This window comes from Oncorhynchus nerka, linkage group LG14 (genome assembly GCF_034236695.1).
Source record: "Oncorhynchus nerka isolate Pitt River linkage group LG14, Oner_Uvic_2.0, whole genome shotgun sequence".
Classification (NCBI taxonomy): domain Eukaryota; kingdom Metazoa; phylum Chordata; class Actinopteri; order Salmoniformes; family Salmonidae; genus Oncorhynchus; species Oncorhynchus nerka.
The window spans coordinates 43,311,225-43,331,568 of record NC_088409.1 but is presented as its reverse complement, the minus strand read 5'-3'; the positions used below and the strand labels follow the sequence as shown (position 1 = coordinate 43,331,568).

Sequence of the window (20,344 nt, the reverse complement as noted above, 5' to 3'; positions counted from 1 at the left end):
TTGCACAATTATCTGTCTTCCGTGAAATGCACAAATTCTATCAGACACACTAATGTTGTCTTCTAAATTTCTGAGCCTAAACTCAACATGTCTTCCCGAACAATCTCATCAGAAAGAATCATTGATCATATCAGCTGCTAGTCTATTCACCACATGTTGCTTTTTTGTCTGTGCACAAGCAGTCACATTGCCAACCAACGCGTCCAGATTAGAAATAGTTGAACAAAAGCTTTAAACGAGCAGCCAGGGTTACTGAAACCGAAGGCGCAGGGCATTATTTCTTCATCATTAGTTACTGAATACGGTTGTGTGGAGACTGTGAATTCTGTATACTATCAGCTGGACAGGCACCAGTCTGATTTAGAACGGAGGCCGGTGAGGTAAAGAGGAGGCTGCTTATTCCTGACGCTGAAGGGGCACTGACAAGGACTCAGCCTAGAGCTGACATCCACCTCACCTGGCCACTCGCCCCACTCCCCCCCCCCCCCCACACACACAGGGACACCCCCTAGGCCGAGCACCAGCTGAAGAGGAGGACGAAAAATGTACTCTGACTGTGAGCTGCGTCTCACCAGAAGAGGTCCTGCCTCAGATCTCCTCCCTCAGACTGGTTGAGACGCTCCGGTTGTGTTTTGATACTTTTCTCTTGAGTTTTTTTTTTTACTCATCCTCACTGGAGTGAGAGAGTGAAGACATTTTGAAGACCCAGAGGTTTTTGCTGTGGGAGCACCGTTACTTGGAGTAGCTGCTAATAGACGGAGACCTCCAGTCTTTCTTTGTCTTCCCCTGTCTGTGGTGTTTGTGGTGTGTGTGTGAGTGCTTGTCGGTTGGCATCGGTGAGAGCCGTCTCCCTTCCCTCCGTCAGGATGTTTGCAGTTCAGCTGCTACTGGTCCCGCTGGCGCTGTGGGCTCTGCAAGGTGAGTGGGCATTGGGTGGTTGTCACAGCCACAGTCCAGTCTTCACTCTTTGTCTGCTCTTATTGGGGCCAATAAGCATCGGGGCCCAGTACTGTGTGCATGATCAGCTTTTGAGAGGAGAAGGGTGTGTGAATCTTTTGTTGGTTTAGCCTTAGTTACAGGAACTCTGACTGCTGTTGTTACACTGATTGTTAAATAATAGATATACAGTATATTGAATATCCTGTGCACTGTTTAACCAAGCTTTCCTTCCCATTAACTGCAATGAACAAGACCAGTGTGTACTTCTGTGTGTGCGTGTGTGCATGCGTGGGTGGGAGTGTTCCCTCATTTTGCCGGATTGCTCACTAAAAGCCTAAACCAGCTGCTCTTGTTTTCAGAGCGAATAATGAGATGAGATGAGATGAGGCCATGCGTTGGAGTTAAAATTGAGGACTCAGTAGCGGCAGCATGGAACAGTCTAGAACAGTGTAGATTATTACCTGTACTCATTGTTGCTTAATCGGTCACACAAGCCCACTGTGTCTACCCACCTAGCATCATGGAAAATAGAATGGACTGTGCTGTGAGGTGTACTTCACTATGGTTCGCATACATCAAATATATTACAGTATGCACATAATGCACATAATGCACATAATGCACTCTGAATCCATATTACATGGACAGTGATGTGAAAAAGTATTTGCCCCCTTTCAAATGTTCTCTCCTTTTGCATATTTTCGATACTGAATGCTATCAGATATTCAACCTAACCTAATATTAGATAAAGGATAAAGCGAACCCGAGTGAACAAATAACACAACAATGACATATTTCATTTATTTCATAAACAAAGTTATGCAACACCCAATGCCCCTGTTTGAAAAAGTATTTGCCCCCTTACACTCAATAATAACTGGTTGTGCCACCTTTAGATGCAATGACATCAATCCAATGCTTCCTATAGTTGAAGCTGAAGCACAGCTGGGTCATGTACGAGATGAGTCCCGTACTGCAGTCCACAGTAAGAACCTCATACCAACGGTCAAGCATGGTGGTGGTAGTTTGATGGTTAGCAGATGTTAATGTGAGTGTAGCGAAATGCTTGTGCTTCTAGTTCCAACAGTGCAGTAATATCTAATCTAACAATTCCCGACAACTACCTAATACACACAAATCTAACAAGTAATCTAACAATTCCCCAAAAACTACCTAATACACACAAATCTAAAGGGATGAAGGAGAATATGTACATATAAATATATGGATGAGCGATGGCCGAGCGGCATAGGTAAGATGCAGTAGATGGTATAAAATACAGTATATACATGTGATATGAGTAATGTAAGATATGAAAACATTATTAAAATGGCATTGTTTAAAGTGACTAGTGATCCATTTATTAAAGTGTCCAGTGATTTGGGTCTCAATACAGTATATACATGTGATAGGAGTAATGTAAAATATTTAGACATTATTAAAGTGCCATTATTTAGAGTGGCATTGTTTCAAGTGACTCGTGAACCATTTATTAAAGTGTCCAGTGATCTTGTCTCAATGTAGGCAGCAGCCTCTCTGAGTTAGTGATTGCTGTTTAGCAGTCTGATGGCCTTGGGATAGAAGCTGTTTCTCAATCTCTTAATGAATTCTGCTCTGTATCAGAGAATTCTACAGGAGAATGTCACGCCATCCACCTGTGAGCTGAAACTGAAGCACAGCTGCGCCATGCAGCAAGACAATGATCCACAACACACAATCAGATCTACATGAAAATGGTTCAAAAGCAACACATTTTAAGTTTTGGGATGGCCTGGTCAAAGTCCAGACCTAATCCCAATTGAGATGTTGTGGCAGGACTTGAAACGAGCAGTTCATACTTGAAAACCCACACGTCGCTGAGTTACAGCAGCTCTCCGTGCAAGAGTGTGTCAAAATTCCTCCACAGCGATGTGAGAGACTGATCAACAACTACAGGAAGCGTTTGGTTGCAGTCATTGCAGCTAAGGGTTGTCACGACCAGTTATCAAGTGTAAGGGGGCAATTACTTGTTCACAAAGGGGAATTGGGTGTTGCATAAGTTTGTTCATTAAATAAATGGAATAATTATATATTTTTGGTTGTTATTTGTGAAGTCAGGTTCCCTTTATCTAATATTAGGTTTTGGTTGAAGATCTGATAACATTCCGTATTAAAAATGTGAAAAAAATAGAGAAAATCAGAAAGGGGGCAAATACATTTTCACAACACTGTAGTAGCCTTTACAACCTCATTAGGCAATGCAGGAGGCAAGGTATAGAAAAATGCTATTGGAGAATAAGGTCCTGTTTTACAATGCTAATGCCCCAGTTGGTAATTTGGAGAATGTCCCCTATGGTGCAATTCATACACACCTGTACCTGTGTGGAACTGTGGAACAGAGTAATCCATCTCTCCCCAATAAAATATGTTATAAATAGGCCAAACTGGCCAAACTGACCCTCTATGTCATGTTTCCCAAACTGGTTCATTGTTGGACATAAACGACCATAAAATCCCAGGAAATCAGCTCCAAGTGATGTTAATTTTGGAAATCTGTTCCCAAGTGTTCCCACGCATAATAGAGACACATGTGATTGTATAAAAATGTAAGTATGGTTTGAAATGATTATGTTTTAGTCAAATATTATACACTGTATATACAAAAGTATGTGGACACCCCTTCACATTTGTGTATTCTTTGTGTATTCGGCTATTTCAGCTACACCCGTTGCTGACAGGTGTATAAAATTGAGTACACCGCCATGCAATCTCCATAGACAAACATTGTCAGTAGAATGGCCTTACTGACGAGCTCTGTGACTTTCAGTATGGAACCGTCATAGGATGCCACCTTTCCAAAAAGTCAGTTCATCAAATTTGTGCCCTGCCAGAGCTGCCACGGTCAACTGTAAGTGGTGTTATTGTGAAGTGGAAACGTCTAGGAGCAACAATGGCTCAGCTGCGAAGTGGTAGGCCACACAAGCTCACAGAACAGGCCTGCCGAGTGCTGAAGAGTTTTATTTATTTATTTCACATTTATTTAACCAGGTAGGCCAGTTGAGAACAAGTTCTCATTTACAACTGCGACCTGGCCAAGATAAAGCAGAGCAGTGCGACAAAAACAACAACTCAGAGTTAGACATAAACAAACGTACAGTCAAAAACACAATAGAAAAAAATCGATGTACGATGTGTGCAAATGTAGAAGAGTAGGGAGGTAAGGCAATAAATAGGCCATAGAGGCAAAATAATTACAATTTATCATTAACACTGCAGTGATAGATGTGCAGATGATGATGTGCAAGTAGAGATACTGGGGTGCAAAAGAGCAAGAGGATAAATAACAATATGGGGATGAGGTAGTTGGGTGTGCTATTTACAGATTGGCTGTGTACAGGTACAGTGATCGGTAAGCTGCTCTGACAGCTGATGCTTAAAGTTAGAGAAGGAGATATAAGACTCCAGCTTCAGTGATTTTTGGAACCCGTTCCAGTCATTGGCAGCAAAGAACTGGAAGGAAAGGTGGCCAAATTTACATTTACATTTAAGTCATTTAGCAGACGCTCTTATCCAGAGCGACTTACAAATTGGTGCATTCACCTTATGACCTCCAGTGGAACAGTAGTGCATCTAAATCTTTTCAGGGGGAGGGGGGGTGAGAGGGATTACTTTATCCTATCCTAGGTATTCCTTAAAGAGGTGGGGTTTCAGGTGTCTCCGGAAGGTGGTGATTGACTCCGCTGTCCTGGCGTCGTGAGGGAGTTTGTTCCACCATTGGGGGGCCAGAGCAGCGAACAGTTTTGACTGGGCTGAGCGGGAACTGTACTTCCTCAGTGGTAGGGAGGCGAGCAGGCCAGAGGTGGATGAACGCAGTGCCCTTGTTTGGGTGTAGGGCCTTTAAATCCAAAAACCTCCATTTGGTTTGCGCGTTATGTTCAGAAATCCAATAGTATCCGTAAAGTTTGTAGAAACATGTCAAACGTTTTTATAATCAATCCTCAGGTTTTTACAATAAATAATCAATAATATTTCAACCGGACCGTAGCTTTTTCAATAGGAGTGAGAGAGAAAATGTCTGCTCCAAGCTGCTCACGCATGCAAAACTCTGCTGACACTCAGCCAACCAATGACGAGATGTGATCTTTCTCACTCATTTTACAGAATAAAAGCCTGAAACTATGTCTAAAGACTGTTCACACCATGTGGAAGCCATAGGAAAAGGAATCTGGTTGATATTTTCCTCAGGTTTTCGCCTGCAATATCAGTTCTGTTATACTCACAGACAATATTTTGACAGTTTTGGAAACTTTAGAGTGTTTTCTATCCTAATCTGATTTATATGCATATTCTAGATTCTGGGCCTGAGAAATAGGCAGTTTCATTTGGGTACGTTTTTCATCCAAACATCAAAATACTGCCCCCTACACTCAAGAGGTTAAGCATATCCCAGTTTAGGTCACCTAACAGTACGAACTCTGAAGATAGATGGGGGGGGGGGATCAATTCACATATAGTGTCCAGGTCACAGCTGGGGCTGAAGGGGGTCTATAACAAGCGGCAATGGTGAGAGACTTGTTTCTGGAAAGGTGGATTTTTAAAATTAGAGGCTGGAATTGTTTGAGCACAGACCTGGATAGTATGACAGAACTCTGCAGGCTATCTCTGCAGTAGATTGCAACTACTCCCCCTTTGGCAGTTCTATCTTGTCGGAAGATGTTATAGTTAGAGACGGAAATTTCAGGATTTTTCATGGCCTTCCTAAGCCATGATTCAGACATGGCTAGGACATCAGGGTTGGTGGAGTGTGCTAAAGCAGTGAATAAAACAAACTTAGGGAGGAGCCTTCTAATGTTAACATGCATGAAACCTGAGGAGTAGGTTAAGGGTACGGCTAAAGGCTATAAGAACTGGTCATCTAGTGCATTGGTAACAGAGAGTAAAAGGAGCAGATTTCTGGGCACGGAAGAATAGATTCAAGGCATAATGTACAGGGTATGGCAGGGTATGGTAGGATGTGAGTATGGTAGGATGTGAGTACAGTGGAGATAAACCTAGGCATTGAGTGACGATGAGAGAGGTTTTGTCTCTAGAGGCACCAGTTAAGCCAGGTGAGGTCACTGCATGTGTGGGGGGTGGAACAAAAGGGCTATCTAAGGACTATTGGGCAGGGCTAGTGGTTCTACAGTGAAATAAGACAATAATCACTAACCCGAAACAGCAATAGACAAGGCGTATTGACATTAGGGAGAGACATGTGTAGCCGAGTGATCATAGGGTTCAATGAGTAGCACTAGAGGAGTCAGGGAGCCAATTCCGTAGTCGCTGCTACGCTAGGCGAGCTGGATGCATGGCGATTCAGACAGCTAGATGGGCATCCGGTGACGTCGCAACGGAAGAGCCTGTTGAAACCACCTTGGACAGTTACATCAGCAGACCAGTCATGATGGATTGGCGGGGCTCCGTGTCGGCAGTAAAGGGTCCAGGCCAATTGGCAAAAGAGGTATTGTAGCCCAAGAATTGGCTGGTGGACCTCTTTGGCTAGCCGGAAGATGGGCCTAGCTCCAGGTTAGCTCCAGGCTAACTGGTGCTTGCTTCGGGACAAAGACGTTAGCCAGGAGTAGCCACTCAGACAGCAGCTAGCTAGCTGCGATGATCTGGTGTAAAGGTTCAGAGCTTGCGGTAGGAATCCGGAGATGTGGCAGGGAAAAAGCAGTCCAATATGCTCTGGGTTGACATCGCACTGTACAGACTGGCAGGAATTGACCGGGTTGAGGCTGGCTGATGTCCGAGTTAACGGTGAGGACCGCTAGCAGTGGCGGTCTGACTACTAGCTAGTAGCTAGTTAGCTGGCTAGCTTTTGAAGGGGGTTCCGGCTCTAAAGTATAAAAATAGCAGATCTGTACCACATTGGGTGAGGCGGGTTGCAGGAGAGTATATTCAGTCCGTAGATGGAAAGTGAGATTAAAATATATACGAAAAATATACGAAAGAAATATATATATTGTGAAGAGTGTAAAATTAGTCTGTCCTCGGTTGCAACTACAGAGTTCCAAACTGCCTCTGGAAGCAACGTCAGCACAAGAACTGTTCGTCAGGAGCTTCATGAAATGGGTTTCCATGGCCGAGCAGCTGCAAACAAGATGAATATGCGCAATGCCAAGCGTTGGCTGGAGTGGTGTAAAGTTCATCGCCATTGGACTCTGGAGCAGTGGAAACGCATTCTCTGGAGTAATGAATCACGCATTTCCATCTGTCAGCCCGACAGATGAATCTGGGTTTGGCAGATGCCAGCAGAACGCTACCTGCCCCAATGCACACTGCCAACTGTAAAGTTTGGTGGATGAAGAATAATGGTCTGGGGCTGTTTTTATGGTTCGGGCTAGGCTCCTTAGTTCCAGTGGAGGGAAAACTTAACGCTACAGCATACAATAACATTATAGACAATTCTGTGCTTCCATCTTTGTGGCAACAGTTTGGGGAAGGCCCTTTCCTGTTTCAGCATGACAATGCCCCCATTCACAAAGAGAGGTCCATACAGAAAAGGTTTGTCGAGATTGGTGTGGAAGAACTTGATCGGCCTGCACAGAACCCCGACCTCAACTCCATCGCACACATTTGAGATGAATTGGAATGCTGACTGTGAGCCAGGTCTAATCGCCCAACATCAGCGCCCAATCTCACTAATGCTCGTGTGGCTGAATGGAAACAAGTCCCTGCAGCAATGTTCCAACATCTAGTGGAAAGCCTTCCCAGAAGAGTGGAGTTTTAGCAGCTAAGGGGCGGACAAACTCTATAATAATGCCGATGATTTTGTAATGAGATGTTCGACAAGCAGGTGTCCACATACTTTTGTTCATGTAGTGTATCTGTTTGGGCTTCTTGCAGTCAATTTGCAGTCTACAAATGATTTGTAATAATGTTCCGGCCCCCCGACCATTTGCTGAAGAAGAAAATCGTCACCATGCGGAATCTAGTTGATGATCCCAGCCCTATGTGAAAAACCTGCATGTTTCTATTTGAATGGATGTACACACATTGTCTGGCTACCCAAAATTCTTGCTCCGGCCAAACGCTACGCCACGCCCAGGAACGTTAGTTTCTTCTCCGCAATTAGTCTGGATCTGAGTACCTCCCAGATGATTTCTAGAACGCTAACAAATTCTTACCATTCTGATTGGTCCCAGAAACCGATGGGTTGGGCGAGAGCCAGAACACATGTGGGTAAAGCAGCACTTGGAAAATTCGCCATTGGCTTTGTTACTCTGATTGGTTAGAAATGATCCAATCGCTGATGACTTTGTTTTGTACAACACTCTTCATTTTGACGTCACCACAAACGACTTCAGTGATAGTAGTCAGACTGAAACATGTAGTGAACATAGAGCAGCGGGACGAAGTCAGAGTCGTCAGGCAAGTACGCACACGTGGCCCTTACTATTACAGAGTGGTGGTGAAAGCACAAATCAGAGAGAATGTTTGCTGATGCATGGTCAGATCTATGAGTGTACAGTATATTCTGTATATATGTATACAGTATATGTACGTATGTATAAGTACGTGCTGTGTGGTTTTGCTTATGCTTCCGTGTGACATGCTTTGATTATGCTGAGGCTCTGAATACAATAAAGAGCTTATCTCCCCCAGCCATCCTCTGTCCCCCTCTAACCCTGCCCCTGTAAACGAAACAACCGCTACCACCACTCGTTGTCCCAAATGTAGGACACACAGTGTGCCCACCATGTCCCCATCTAAACCTGCCCCCGTTAGCAGTACCGCGGCCCTCACGCTACCATCTGTAGGACACACAGTTTACCCTCGCTGGCAGAACTACAGCCAAATCTCCTAAAATTATGTCAGTGCATCAAAAGAATGGATGGATGGAGAGAATGGAGAGTTTCTGCACAAAGAGAGCTGCAGAGTGATGGAGGACAATGAGACCATGCTAACAAAAAAATAGTTTTTGAGAAAAGGTAGAGGGAGAAAGAGCGAGAGAGAGAGAGAGAGAGAGAGAGAGAGAGAGAGAGAGAGAGAGAGAGAGAGAGAGAGGTTGGGGTGGAGGTATGAGCGTTATGCAACAGCACTTCTGCAACGGGTAAATAAAGCAGCCTGTCTGTCTGCTGGACCGGCCGGGCCAAGTGAGGGCAGCCCAAAGAGAGACAGGGTCTGGCGTGCTGTGCACATCTGTACCCATTCAGGGAGAGGAAACGAGAGAGGACAGACAATGGGTGATGATAAGGACAGACAGAATCCTCAAAGAAGCCTGGTCTTCAAATACAGTAGATGAGAGTGAGACAGGTAGATAAGAGTGAGACAGGTAGATGAGAGTTGGACAAGCAGATGATTGAGACAAGTAGATGGTGAGACAAGAAGACCAAAATGGGCTGATCTCAGTTTTTCCCCGATATGACTAAATTGCATACTACCTGCCTCGCTTGTGCTTGCTGTTAACAAGAGTGTAAAACATAAAGACATATCAAAACTAAAGAATGGCAGCCTTGAGGAAACCTCGCTGTTAGAGTGACCATCCTCGCTGTTAGAGTGACCAGCACAGGCCCATAGACCCATAGCCTGTCAAATGGACGAGCAGGAATTGCTAGAGGACGAGGTCAATGTTAATATACTGGAAGTGGCAAGCCTCTCCAAACTCTCAAGCACTTTGAAGATGAGATCAATTTTAATAGTTCATATCTTCAATTAAGATTACCCTAATTTCTTCACTTGCCCATTTCAAATAGCCCTCCCAAAGGCTTTCCTGATTGATGGGCTCAAGTTGTGTGTGCTAGCATCTTGGGCATGAAGACTGTAAATGGAAATGCAGCAGCCATCATTCAAATCCTTGCAGTTGTGATCTGGTTCAAGCTTCTCCTATGTGTTCAGAATAGCCTCAAAATGAAATATATTATTCAAATCTGTAAATTTGATGGAAGGTGTAATCTATCCGTTTAATCTAATCCACTAATCTGGACCATGACCAAATGTTCTAATTGCACACACACACACACACACACACACACACACACACACACACACACACACACACACACACACACACACACACACACACACACACACACACACACACACACACACACACACACACACAGTGAATGGAGTGTTTTTATAAGCTCTTTGCACGTTCTTAAGTATGTTTTACTTGACTGTAGCTAGTATAATGGCAGAAAGTTTGTACCTGTTATGTACTCACTGATAAAACAGTACTCTAAAAAACATTAAAGAAGTTTTCCATTAAATGTAAGAAAAGTATGCATAGCCTTTATTTTTGGATTGAACTAAAATATTTGTTTCTATCTAATTACAACAATCGACGAGACAAGAGAAACAACCCAAGACAAACACATGCCCAAGGTCACCTGCAGTGGTAGCCATACATTTGATAGATAAACTGACTGTTGGTCATAGATCCTCTACTCTCGCTTGGTGCTCCGTTCCTAGTCAGTCTAGACAGGCAGGCACCACTGATGCGGGGTCCTCCGTAAGAAGGGACATGGCGGCGTCTCTCTCTCCCTCCCTCTTTCCCTCTCTCTCTCTGGGTCTGCCCGTGAGTCAAAGCAGTTCAGCCTCAGTTTGAATCAGTTCACACACACAAACACCTCCACACACAAACAGCCAGCGTATTGGGCCTGGAGACAGGGAGACCAATGAGGAGGGAGGATAGTGCTCCAAAATGATTTCCTGATGTGTGTGTGTGTGTGTGTGTGTTCGCTCTCTTTCCCCAAACTGATAGAAGTCCCCAGACCACACTTCAATGTACAGTACTATGGACACAACTCCTTCCCTGGAGATTCTAATTCAAATATAGAAAAATCGTAGGGGGTGTCAATAGGCCATTTTCAACACAGATCCAAGAATTCTTGCATCCTCAAATGCGACGCTGGTCTAGATGTGTCCATTCCTCTGAGAAAATGAATGTGACAAACAGTACATCACACGTATTTGTTACTATGGAAAGTTTCTTTCTTGGTTAGTGTCCAGGGACATGTCGTGGATGTTTGCTATTTCCTCAGGTCGAGGGTGTGTGTGTGCATCTCCACTGTGAATGGGTGGTAACCTTGTCATGGAAACTGACGTGATCTGCTTCCCTTCTCTCTCTCTCTCTCTCTCTCTCTCTCTCTCTCTTAATCTCTCTCTCTCTCCTTCACTCTATAGATTCCTCTTTCATTCTCTCTATTTCTCTCTGTCCCTCCTTCACTCTACTGTAGATCAGTCTCTTTTATACTTTCTCTCTGCTTTTTCCCTCTATCTATCTCCTCTCTGGCTCAGAGAATGACCATCCATCCTCTTGCAATCCCTTCCGTTTCTAACAGTTGACTTACCAACATCAGTCTGTAGGGACTGACAGATAGACAGCCTTTTCAGGGACTGAACTACAACTCACCATTTTGTATTGTTGCATTCAGACTGAGGGCATTCAGTAAATTGATATCAAAGGCTAATCCCCCACACTGCCTCCTCTCCTAATCTAATCTGCAGTTTCTGGAATATTAGTTGCATAAGGCGAATCTCTGCCCAACCGTCAACAGATTACGCAACGGATTTGGATATTGTGCTCTGTGTCTGTCACATTACCGGAAATGAGTTTGCAGAAGGTTGATGTTAGGTCGCTGAGTCTGCACTTTGTTTGGATGAGTCTACACACTCTGCATGTTCTGTTCCTCTCGCTGTCTCTGCTATGAACAGCCGGCAGCAGCATCCACTCCTCCCCACTGTGCCTCTCTCCTCTCCTCTCTTCACTCCTCTTCAAACAACGGCCTGCTACTGTTTGTGTACTCTATAATTACACTGCACTGTGTCAGTTTTCACCACTCTCCCTCTCTCTCTCCTTCCTCTGCTGTCTTGCAGCAATGGTGCATCAGCATTATCTCCTGTCTTGCGACCTCCCCCAACCCCCTTCCAACTCTCTCATTTGCTGGATGATATGGTGGTAGTGTGAAATGTGACAGTGTTGTGTCCTCATGTCTCTGTGTTCCTCCCGGGTCTTTTCCTTTCTGAGCAGTCAAAACCAGCCATCTCTGTCCCCTTTCTACACGTCTGTCTGCATGGGCTGTCTCCCAATCCCCCCCACCCCACCCCCCATGTGGAAGTAGCTGATGTGATGAAACTGTTGTGATGTTAACTTTCTTTCCTCCTCCTCCCCCTCTCTCTGCAGTGAATCAGCAAGCATTACGCCTGTCCCCTCCTCTGCCTCTCCTGGAAACGGCTGTGTTAACTCTCTCTCTCTTTCCTCCCTTCCTTCCCTCCCTCTGTTTCTTCGCTCCCTCCCTCTGTTTCTTCCTCTTTCTCTGCAGTATTCTCTCTCTCTCTGTCTTCATCTGTATAAGTATTCAGTGTTGCAATATTTCTATCAGAGAGTTCTCACATTGGTGCATATCAGGTAGTATATTATGAATGGTGACTATGAAATTCAACCAAACTATGTATTGGTTTATTTTCAAGTCACTTTCCATCTGACCACGTGTGCAATGTGTATCCTGTCCCCTTCATCTCATTACGGTTGAACAAAAAAGCATCGCCAGAGGTCAAAGCTGAAAATAGCACAAGATCATTGGTTGAGAGCGATGCAGGTTCAGATGCCTTTGTGGAAACTGCAGGGTGCAGTGTGAGAAAGGAACACTTGCAGTTACAGGTGTGTTGCTCTCGGCCGATGTACAGTATGTGAGATTATGTCATATATAGACTTATGCGTCTATATATGCAAATAGCTTACTTATATAAACCTCGCAGTCAGGCTGCAAGGAGACTAGCGTCGCTCACTGCAATCTGTTTATTTCCCCTCAATTTCTACATCCAGGTCACCCTTAGCCATTGTAGCTTTTTTAGCTAATTCGTCAATCGACTATATGAATCTGAAAAACAAAAACACAATTGACCAAAACGACAACAAAAGGTATATCGAAATTATGAGTGGAAATAAAATAAGAAAATAATTTATGCTCTGATATTGAAAAAAAGACAAGCATGCTATGAGCGATAGGAGCAAGCACGCAAAACAAAAACTCTGAATTATATAATTTCCATATCATTGTCATATTATCTGCAAATTCAATTGATAAGCATTATGAGACAGTTTGCCTGCAATGTATTGAGACGATATCACTAGAGCGTTGGCCTTGTGTCAGCCTGTTCTCAAGCCATCGATCAATGAACAAGGGTCAACACCCATTATGGCTCTCAGGCCTACTTCAGATTTACTCGTACACTGCACTCCATTTTTAGTGAACGTGGTTATATTGACCAACCGTTTATAGTGATCAAATTATCGTGCTGCACGGATGTGAGGTGTGAGGTGTGCACTCCCACTGGGCACAGACGTCAATTCAACGTCTATTCCACGTTGGGTCAACATCATTTCATTGAAATGACGTAGAAACAACGTTGATTCACCCAGTGGGCTGTAAAGACAAATATCCCTGGCTAGCACCAAATATCCATGGCCAACTGTATGTTTGTTGTACTTTATCTCTCCTCAGCGTCTCTATGCCATGGAGCGTGTGTGGAGGTGGACTCTGACACTGACGCAGTGGTCAATGAAGGCTTTAAGCTGGGCTGTATCTCCTGTAAGATGAGGGGCGAGGTGCCCGCCGAGGCCACTGTTGAATGGTCCTTCATGCCCAAAGGGGAGAGCGAGTTCACAAAAGTGAGTAGACACGGATCTTCGGGCCCATAGGGACAGTAGCGGGTTATGTCCCAATTATCTCTCCTCCTCGCAAAATGTGCACCTGTTCACTTTCCTTCACTGATTTGATAGGAAATGACAGAAGAAATATGGTACGCCCACCAGCCCATGACTGCACCAATACAGTGATTTTAGTGAATGAGTGCACACTTCAGGAGAAAATAGATATTGTTGAGACACACCTTAGATTCTCCACACTTTGCCTCTATTGCTTGACCTAACTAACTATAGCTTGACTAATCATGATGTATTGCTTGACCTAACTAACTATAGCTAGACTACTCATGATGTATTGCTTGACCTAGCTAACTATAGCTAGGCTACTCATGATGTATTGCTTGACCTAGCTAGCTACTCATGATGTATTGCTTGACCTAGCTAACTATAGCTAGGCTACTCATGATGTATTGCTTGACCTAGCTAACTATAGCTAGGCTACTCATGATGTATTGCTTGGCCTAGCTAACTATAGCTAGGCTACTCATGATGTATTGCTTGACCTAGCTAACTATAGCTAGGCTACTCATGATGTATTGCTTGACCTAGCTAACTATAGCTAGGCTACTCATGATGTATTGCTTGACCTAGCTAACTATAGCTAGGCTACTCATGATGTATTGCTTGACCTAGCTAACTATAGCTAGGCTACTCATGATGTATTGCTTGACCTAGCTAACTGTAGCTAGGCTACTCATGATGTATTGCTTGTTTGTTTTTTGCTTTTGAAGCGCTTTGATTTTTATGAAAACCGCTATAGAAATGTAATAAATTATTTTTAGCATTCAACTTTGCACTTGCGCACTCACCGACATGGATTTTAAAGGATTGGATTGGTGTTAACATTGGCTAGAGGGAGTTTCCACCGCTGTTAAATCCATGACAGGGAGTGTGCAAGTGCACAATAAGTGATCCCTCCCAGCAGAGTTTAAAAAGTGTCCCCATTCATTCTGTGGGGATCGACCCCATGAGGGGTCAATGAGGTAGCCAAGCAGGTTGACTTGTCTGTTGTATCAGCAACAATGCAGGTCTTTTAGTTTCAATTTGAATTGTGAAACGAGGTGTCATAAGCAATTCATGAATGGGAGAGCCCCACTGAACACAATGACTACCAAGTCATCACACCAATGGGTGCTGTACAATGGAGATAGATCATTTTAACGTATTCAGTAAAAAGACAAAACACATCAATCAAAACAAGCATGTATACATTTAGTAGGCAATTTCTATGTCAGCAGAACAAGTAGTCTTTTCTCCAGTGAAATGGGCGCTATCATGTATCATGAAAGAGCATCACAGCCATGTAAATCATGCAATGCTGTCAATAAGAGATTGTTTTAAATATGCACACTGGTCTAAAACGGATTCACCCCTTAACATCCAAACTTTTGTTTCACAGTTTCCAAATATTGTAGTGTCAAACCAGGCAACTGGCTGCTGCCACTCCCAGCAGGAGCCCTTGTTGAGGCTGTATTAGTCAGAGCCTGCCTGCACCACTTCCTGATGGGATCTCTCTCCTCATGTATGCGTTTATGTGCTGGAGCGATTTAACGGCTAATGGCCGCCCTGTATTGATGTTGGAACACACTCCTTCCTGGTAGGGAAACGTGTGCATGTTTACATCTGACACCGAGGAAAACTAAAACCATCTCTTATTGATAGCAATAATTGTTATACACATGCATGATGTTATAGACATGCATGCTGTATCAGGAAAAACACTGCAAATTAAACTTAAATTGATGCAAAAGTACTTGGAAGTTTTTTTTACTCCATTCCTTTTCCCTGACACCCAAATGTACTCGTTACATTTTGAATGCTTAGCAGGACAGGAAAATGGTCCAATTCACGCACACGTATCAAGAGAACATTCCTGGGCATCCCTAATGCCTCTGATCTGGTGGACTCACAAAACACATTGCTTAATATAAGGAATTAGAAATGATTTATATTTATAGCAATTACATTGACTTTTGATAAAGTATATTTAAAAGCAAATACTTTTAGACTTTCACTCAAGTAGGATTTTAATAGGTAACTTTCACTTGAGTTATTTTCTCTTAATGTATCTTTACTTTTTCTCAAGTATGACAATTGGCTACTTTTTCCACCACTGCTTATACTGTAATAACCAAACTGCTTTAGAAATCACTTCACCCTTTTTTTTAATCACTCCATAATCAAATCATAACAGAACCAAAGTGCCCGATTGAGCACTTAGTCAAGAGATATGAGCCCTTGTTGATGCAGAACATTGGTGCTTTGACAAAAGTGCTGCACAGATTTCATCCAGTAATGTAAAAATTCTAATATCCTAATATGATCTGCCCAGGATGAGTGTGTTGGCTCACCAAACTCGTATAGCCTAGAATAAAAACAAGTAATCTTGTCCAAGCCAGAATAGCAGGATCCTATCTCCTGTTTCTGTAGCTCATGTGAGGCAGCCCGATGTACAAGTACACCCCTGGACAGGATGCGAGTCTATCGCAAGGCCTTTCCCCAATACATCTCCTTAATGTTTTAACAGTCTTTGGTATGAGACAACCAAGGTTCAAACGGCCTACCTTCCAATCTCAGGGCATACGCTCTAACCACAAGGCCAATCCTAACTGATATGCTCCAGTTAACAGCATATTAGTTTGGATTGCAAGCTCGTATTTCTCACTTTCCCCCATTGTGTTTTCCAATAGATCTACAGCTACGAGGACCTAATGAGCGACATTCCGGACGAGCGCTTCTACGAGCGTCTGGACTGGAACGGCAGCAAGAAGACCAAGGACCTGCAGGACGGCTCCATCTACATCCTGAACGTGACGTGGAACGACACGGGTACCTACCGCTGCATCTTCAACCGCACCCTCACCTTCACCTCCTACGAGTTCCACACCAACGCCACCAAGATCGTCCAGCTCAACGTGGTGCCAAGACGTAAGGCTTTGGCTTTAGGGTTCACAGGGTTAAGCTTAGGTCTAGACACAAACGAACACATGCAAACAAACACACACACACACACACACACACACACAAAACAGTATAGTAGACACACACCCTCCTCTTGGGATAGGGGAGAGGGAGAGAGGAGGGGAGGGTGGAAGAGAGGGAAATAGTACACTAAGATCACCCTCGTGAAAGTAGTGCCATGACATAGGCTTACTTACACCCTGCATGGGGAGGGGGAAGAGATGGAGGGGAGAGAGGGTGCTGGGGAAGGGGGTGGGGTAGAGGGAGGGAGGGAAGGAAGGAAGGTTAGAAGAGAGGATGAGAGAGGACAAACACTCGATGTCCATGCCTGAATTGCCAAAAATTGCAGTATTGTCAGAGCGGATGATGGGTTATGCATGGGTTATATAATTTTGATTTAGGGCCAGGGTTCGATAGCCCATGGTAGATTGGACCATGTTTCAAAATGGAAGCATTGATATCAAAATCAAGGACATATGACAGAGGGACAAACAGGAAACAGTCATACAGCTCATTATCTATACAGCTGTTGATGGATGGTTAGTAGTAGTAGCCCTGTAACAGAAGCGGTCACAGCTGTCATTAACGCTCATATCTCCCAATCCAAAGGCTCAGCCACAGCCACGCCAATGATTGTCCAACACATCACTGTCAATGACAGCTGGCCATTAAGTAGATACTGTATCAAGAAAGACATACAGTAGACATGTACATACAGAGACAGATACAGTGCCTTCAGAATGTTTTCACACCCTTTGAATTTGATGTTATTTTAATGGACAAAAAAAAAGCTTTTCTTTCAAAAACAAGGACATTTCTAAGTGACCACAAACTTTGAACGGTAGTGTACATACATACATACATACGAGACCTACTGTACTGCTTTAATGGACCTGCATTTGGATGAATGATTTTTCTCCTAAAGAGAGGAGAGGACTTCCAAGAGCTAAATAGCTTTCATAATCCTAAGTAATATTTTAAAGGCTTCCACAAAAGGTTGATACAATGTCTCTAGAATGTTGGGTTTGGCAGCAAGCTTAGTCAGCTCACTTGCTACTTGAGGTCATTCCACCAGTTTTAGTTGAGATTAATGTTCACCTTGAAAAACTGGGCTATTTACAGTGAAACACTGAACCCTTGTGGATGTCTGGGGATAATTGTACCATTATGTTTTCCAGGAGGCATCAGACATTCAGAAGCCTGTACATTTTCATTGAAATAGCTTCTAATGAATTAATAATTAATTAAGCCCAAGGCGGACTCTCTCTTAACCCCTCCTCTCATTCTCTAGTGACCAGGGGGATAGCGTCCATCTTGTCTGAGGTGATGATGTATGTCACCATCATTGGGCTGCAGGTATGGCTGGTGGTAGAGATGATTTACTGCTACAGGAAGATATCAGCACAAGGCGAGGAAGCATTGAGAGAGAGCGCGTGAGTAGACACAAACACACTGCTCCAATTCATCGCAGACACCTTCGCACAAGAGCACACACTTTTTCCTCAATCTTCCTCTGAAAATATTATTTTCTTGCCATGTAATTTCCTAGCTAAAACTGCTACTTTCTAACTGCCCCCCTCTCTTATTCCTCACCTTCTCTCTCTCTGTCTCTTGTCTCTCAGGGCGGAGTACTTAGCTATCGCTTCGGAAAGTAAAGAGAACTGTGCAATGGTGGCAGTGACAGAATAGCACTGGTAGGTTTCCCCTACTAATAATCCATAACTGGACTCTTGGCCGTTTGTTGTCTGTTCTTTCCTTTACTCCTATTCTGTCACTGATGAGAACTCATATCAGCACCCAGAACCAAATCCCCTACATTTGAATTTTAAAAGGGATTGTTCAGGATTTTATAACTTGATATTAGATGGTTTCTTCCCCGAAAATAAATCCAGGAGAAACTTCACCTTTAAAGGCAGTCACAAGAGACTAGTGGACTCATGGCATCTCCATGTTTTCTTACACGTCGTCTTCATTTCAGGTTAAAGAATGGCTCCAAACGACGAATAGCTCTCGATAGCTCTTCGACACTTCTCCACTTCACCCCTTCTTCCAGACTTCCATCATGACACCATCTCATTACCCCATCCAAGAGGAGCAGCCAAGAGGCTTGTCCAGAGAACAGATGGATGAGAAGTGAAACAGCCAATGAAAAAGGACTTGTGTTGAAAAGCAAATATACAGCACGAGTGTACTATCGAGCAGCACTATAATATCAAGGAGAGTTGTAAATACAGTACGTGTGCTTAATTATGCAATCCAAAAATCCTCATTGTAATACCGATACATTATAATAAGTTAGTTCATACATAGCATTGTACATTAAGTAGAGCTGCATGTTTACTGATACATCATAACTAATGGCGTTAATGTTTCTTAAAAGGGTCATTGTCAGGATTATAAAAAGTGTGCTTGTATGAGAGCAATTAGAGGTCAGAACTCAACTGCGATCTTGCCCAATGGCTTTAGTAGCCTGTCTTGATCAGACCTTCCATGGCTATTTATGCGCAGGTCCAGACTAGCCTAGCGGTATATTCAAAAACATTCCAAGAAAACTTGAGGTTATGCATTCAGGTGAATGAAATGAGTACCCTGAGGAGGAGTAGCACAACACGGTTGACTAGCTGGGAGTAATGGATTGTACACAACCAGAGCAACTATTTCTGGTTTGACAGCATCTGTCTACCTGTTAAAAAGGTTCATGCTTTATTTGCTAGATTTTCCTTATCATATTTACAACAACCAAGGGCTTGTGATATTAGCTACCATTTTACTGCCGTGGGAAACTACCATAATTTGTCCAGAGTGCCTAGAGCAGGTATGTCTGACTGGTCAAAGACCAATCCCTACGGAGCAGAATACAGTGAGCTGCTATTGAATAAAATACTGGACATCCCTGTCATTACTATTCGGCAGTCAATTCTGTATTACACCTCCAGGGGCAGCAGAACACTGCCTAATGTGGACTGCAATCTTGCACACATACTTTCTTGTACAATTTCATTGGGATCTGGGGTTAACTACTAAGGGGTCTGGGTTTTCTACCTTTGAAGTACGGAAAAGTGAAAGAATAACTGCCACACGTGAACAAATTGTAATTAATGTTCAAGAGTCGAAATTCCCTTTAAAAGTCCTTGAAGCTGGTTTGGTCAGATTAGAGATTCTAGTCACCTTTCACAGAACTTCTACATTCAATAGCGGAATATATGTTGGGAAAAAAAACAGGCTTATCATAGGGAATAATCGACTTCTGCTGTAATTTAAAATGTTCACTGAAGAGAGCTGATCCAGTACACACTACTGTGGAAATGTTGCTTGCCAAAACGGTCAGCTTTATACCTTAATATAATTGTCATGTGAGAATGGAGTAGGCTTTATGTCTGGTTTATTAAATCAAAACAATTCCTACCTTGTCAGATTTCTATATTTGGGGAAATGTTTGTGGGAACTTTTCAGGTCTTTGACCGGACCCTCTTTCACTGCACACAGACAGACAGAGAGACAGACAGAGTGTAATAATACAATCTTAAGAGCAGAGAGGCAACTGAAGTGTGGGACAGAAATGGCCTGTTGTTCTGGCATGCAGTCACATGTTTGGCTGTCACTGAGCTGTGGCTAACCTCATGATAGAGTACCTGACTGGAAACTGGTGATGTGACATTTCCAGGGAACTTGACGGGCTCACTGGGAGTCAGGAGGATCAGATAGCAGATAATGTAGTCTGTTGACCGTGGCGTTGACCATGACCGACTTCGGCGAGTGTCAAACACAAACTTT

General features: G+C 43.5%; 1 protein-coding gene across 1 annotated transcript; it reads left to right on the top strand.

The window, feature by feature from the left end:
- Positions 1-474: 474 nt before the first annotated feature.
- scn1ba (sodium channel, voltage-gated, type I, beta a) lies at positions 475-18,683 on the top strand. Its single transcript, XM_029679862.2, has 6 exons — positions 475-918; positions 13,407-13,573; positions 16,300-16,537; positions 17,862-18,003; positions 18,193-18,264; positions 18,549-18,683. The coding sequence occupies exons 1-5, from the start codon at positions 867-869 to the stop codon at positions 18,257-18,259; spliced, it is 666 nt and encodes a 221-aa protein (XP_029535722.1). The 5' UTR covers positions 475-866; the 3' UTR covers positions 18,260-18,264; positions 18,549-18,683.
- Positions 18,684-20,344: the final 1,661 nt, after the last annotated feature.